Source organism: Oxyura jamaicensis, unplaced genomic scaffold (genome assembly GCF_011077185.1).
Source record: "Oxyura jamaicensis isolate SHBP4307 breed ruddy duck unplaced genomic scaffold, BPBGC_Ojam_1.0 oxyUn_random_OJ182, whole genome shotgun sequence".
Classification (NCBI taxonomy): domain Eukaryota; kingdom Metazoa; phylum Chordata; class Aves; order Anseriformes; family Anatidae; genus Oxyura; species Oxyura jamaicensis.
The window spans coordinates 1-3,526 of record NW_023305700.1 but is presented as its reverse complement, the minus strand read 5'-3'; the positions used below and the strand labels follow the sequence as shown (position 1 = coordinate 3,526).

Here is a 3,526-nt window from a genome sequence, read left to right as displayed (position 1 = left end):
AGGTTGCCCAGAGAAGCTGTGGGTGCCCCATCCCTGGAGGTGTTCAAGGCCAGGCTGGACGGGGCCTTGGCCAACCTGATCTGGTGGGAGGCATCCCTGTCTGTTTCAGGGGGCTTGGAGTCGGATGATCTTTAAGGTCCCTCCCAACCCCAGCCGCTCTACGATCCTTCACCCGGTGTGCAATTAGCCAAGTCGCACGCACTCAGGAGAGATATTGCTTTTATTCAGGCCTCAGAGCTCGGCGCAGTTTCCACAGATCAAGCACGCCCCATGTCGACTTCCTTGCTACGTGCAGACATAAATTCATGACTATTCTAGCGATCCAATGCATATTCATTCTGACCTACATGAGTTTTGTACTCATGTGGCATCATCATTCTTAATGGCTCCTTTTCAGGCCCTTCTGCGCATGCCTTCCTTTCTGTGGGGGTCCTTGCTGGTGTTCCCTAACCCCTTTGATCCATCGATGGCCACACGTTACCTAAGCACAACCTAAGGCTACTTGCTATTGGCAACTTTCCTTGGTTTCTTCCAGAAGGAGCATTTTGTCCCCGGTCAAAGGGAGCCTAGCTTAAAAGGTAAACGTAATCTTTGTCCTGTACTGCGTATATGATAACTGATTAAAGGGATGCTCAATAAAAATAGACAAATCCTCTTCTTTTCCAAGGTTCCATTGCGCCGGGACATGGAGGCATCTGCAAGACGGGCAGAGGCTGGGAGCTGGGGCTGCTCAGCCAGGGAAGGGGGTCGGGGGTCCCGTCTGTGAACACCTGGTGGGGACTGAGTGGTGCCCAGAGCCAAGACACAAGGGCATGGGCACCGCCGGAGGCACAAGGGCGCCCAGTGAGACATCAGGAAAGTCCTTTGTTGCTCTGCAGGTGTCTGAGCGCTGGCACAGGCTGCCCAGAGCGGCGCTGGGGTCTCCATCCCTGGAGATGTCCAACACCCAATGGACACGGTCCTGGGCAGCCGGCGCTGGGGACCCTGCCTGGGCAGGGATGGAACACGCGGTGTGCGGAGGTGCCTCCAGCCCCGGGCGGTCAGTGGTTCTGTGGTGCTGGGATTCATCGCAGCCGTGCGATAAGGAAACCCAGGGAAATCACAATAATGATGAAGACAATCAGAACAAAAACCAGGAAAACTCTCCGGGATGGCCGCCAGCTGAACCGCTCCCTCTTTCTCCTGCCTGCTCTGTACCTCGCCATGTGATACCTCACCTTCTCCTCTGTTAGATTGGGCTCCAGGTACATCTCATTGCTGTAGTACCTGTCCCCATTTGCCTGCACCATGCAGCGGACCATCCCCATCAGCTCCGTGACCTGCTGGTCCCGTTCGGCTCCAGCTGCCCGGTTGTTGAAGCCGCAGTACCTGTTCTCACACCTCTGGATCAGCTCGCCGAGAGCTTTGTTGTCAGTACAGGACACGTAGCTGTGCAGAGATCTCCCCGCCAGCTCTTCTGCACGGGTGAATATGACGATGGTGTGCCTCAAAACACCAGCTCCAAAGATGTCCTGCAGTCTCTCTACGGCCTCCTTGTCCTCCTGGGTGAATCGGCCCAGCTGGGTCACCAGCAGCAGCGCGTGGGGGCCCGGGGAGGACAGCCTGACGCAGCGGATAATTTCTCGGTACACCTCATCACTGGCATCACTTGGGTTGAAAATGTCGGCCGTGTCAACCACCGTGAAGTCCTCGCCGTCCCAGTGCCCTTGCGCTTTCGCACAGCTCACGGTCACCGGCGTGGTGGACAGCTTGGACTCAAAGACACGTTTCCCGAGGAGGGTGTTCCCCGTGGCGCTTTTCCCCCCACCAGCCTTCCCGGCCAGGATCAGCCTCATCTCTAAGCCCCCGCCGACCCCGGGCAGCACGTAGACAGGCCGGATGGCCGCGGCCACGCTGCGGAGACAAAAGCAGAGGCCCAGGGCTCCGTCAGCAGGCACCCGGAGGCTGGGAGCGTTACCGACAGCAGAAGGGATTTTCACTAAGAGCGGGACGGTTTCGAAGCCTGGCTGCTGGCGACTGGAGGCTGCGGGGCTCTGTGTGCCCCCGCTGTGGGAAGGGCTCGGGGGGCTGCAGCTGGGCCAGGCTGCGGTGGCACCGGGACAGACGGGGTCCCCTGGATCGCGCTGCAGTGCACGGACAGCAGCAAGGAACAGAAAGTGAAAATAAAAGGCAGAGCAACGAGGAGCTGCGGGGAAACAGAGCAGCGGGGCAGGCTCAGTCTGAGCAGGATCTTGGGGGGGGAAGGCAGCGTGGTGGCAGGGACCCTCGGGTGGTGGCAGGGACCCTCGGCTGGTGGCAGGGACCCTCGGGTGGTGGCAGGGACCCTCGGGGCGGTGACACTCGTGCAGCCGGGGCCCCGCGTGGGGCTGAGCACGGTGCCGAGGGGCTCCCCTGCGCTGGGGCTGGGGCCATGCCAGCACCCGGGGCTGGGGAGGTCTGTGCTGTGCTCACACCGAGCATGGGGAGCGAGCAGTGGGGAGAAGGGAAGGAGAGAGGAGGGGACAGGGGAAGAGCCACTTCCCTGCCCCGCTGCCCTGCGCCAGGTCCCCAGGCCCCCCCGAAGCCCTCCCCGCCGGCACGGAGCCTCGTGGCCCCTGGCCCCCCGCCCGTACCTTCCTGCAGGTCCTGCGCTGGCGTTCGCCTGGTCCCCGCGGGACGCTCACGGCCACCAGGAAGTGACAGCGGTGGCGGCGTCGGTGTCAGCCTGGAGAACTGTGCTCATGGCAGCAGGGCAGCACCGGCTCCTCCCGCACCAGCCCCCGCCTCGGTTTCGCTCCTGTGCAGCTCTGGAGGTGCAGCCAGCTGTAACGCGACCTCTTGTAATTCCTCCAGAAGCAATCCGGCCTCAGCGATATTTAAGTACAGGACTGATCTGTGCTTGGTTCTGAAGCGGTTTCTCCTGCTGCTACGACTGGAGGCAGAGCCCTGGCAGAAGAAGGGGCAGGAGATGAGGGAGCTGCAGCCTGCGCCGTGGTCAGGGGCTGGGACGGGCCCCGCACACTGCTCAGGGTCAGGGCTGGGACGCGGATGCCGGACGAGGGCACTGAACTGACGGCGATCCTGGGGGGAGGCTCCCGCTCCAGCCAGGGGCTGTGCGCCTCCTCTGCCAGCTCAGCAGGTTCTCCAAAGCGTTGCAAGGGCTGCCACCGACCAGTTTCCCTGCCAGCTCCCCGTTCCCCAAGGCGCCGGGCCCCCCCTCCCAAGGTGGCCGCAAGCAGCTGAGGAGGAGCAGCCCTTGCCCTGTCACCATCTGCCACCACGGTGCAGCGAGGCACGGCCACGCTCCCCTGCCCCTGCGGCCCCTGCTCCTGGGCTGTGTGCGGGGTGCGGGGGCTGCCAAAGGCTGTTCCCTGCCTCACGGGGTGCGCAGCCCTCGCATGGGTGTGTGCGTGCCTTTACCCTCGGTTATAAAACCACTTCCTGCATGCACACAGGATACACACGCAGGACATGCTAGCGACCCGACCGCCTGGTGCTCGTCTTCATCGGCCCTGCTGCCGCCGTGGGGAGAACCGGAGACTTTGGC

The 3,526-nt window shown here is 62.4% G+C and overlaps 1 protein-coding gene across 2 annotated transcripts; it reads right to left on the bottom strand.

Moving 5' to 3' along the window:
* Window positions 1-821: 821 nt before the first annotated feature.
* LOC118158808 (GTPase IMAP family member 1-like) lies at window positions 822-3,110 on the bottom strand. Of its 2 annotated transcripts, none has more exons than XM_035313492.1 (2): window positions 2,617-3,110; window positions 822-1,893 (listed from the first exon to the last, which is right to left on the bottom strand). In XM_035313492.1, exon 2 carries the CDS (start codon window positions 1,833-1,835, stop codon window positions 1,065-1,067), a length of 771 nt encoding a protein of 256 aa, XP_035169383.1. In that variant the 5' UTR covers window positions 1,836-1,893; window positions 2,617-3,110; the 3' UTR covers window positions 822-1,064. The 2 variants fall into 2 exon arrangements, with proteins under 2 accessions (XP_035169383.1, XP_035169382.1); XM_035313491.1 differs by having other exon boundaries at window positions 2,613-3,107.
* Window positions 3,111-3,526: the final 416 nt, after the last annotated feature.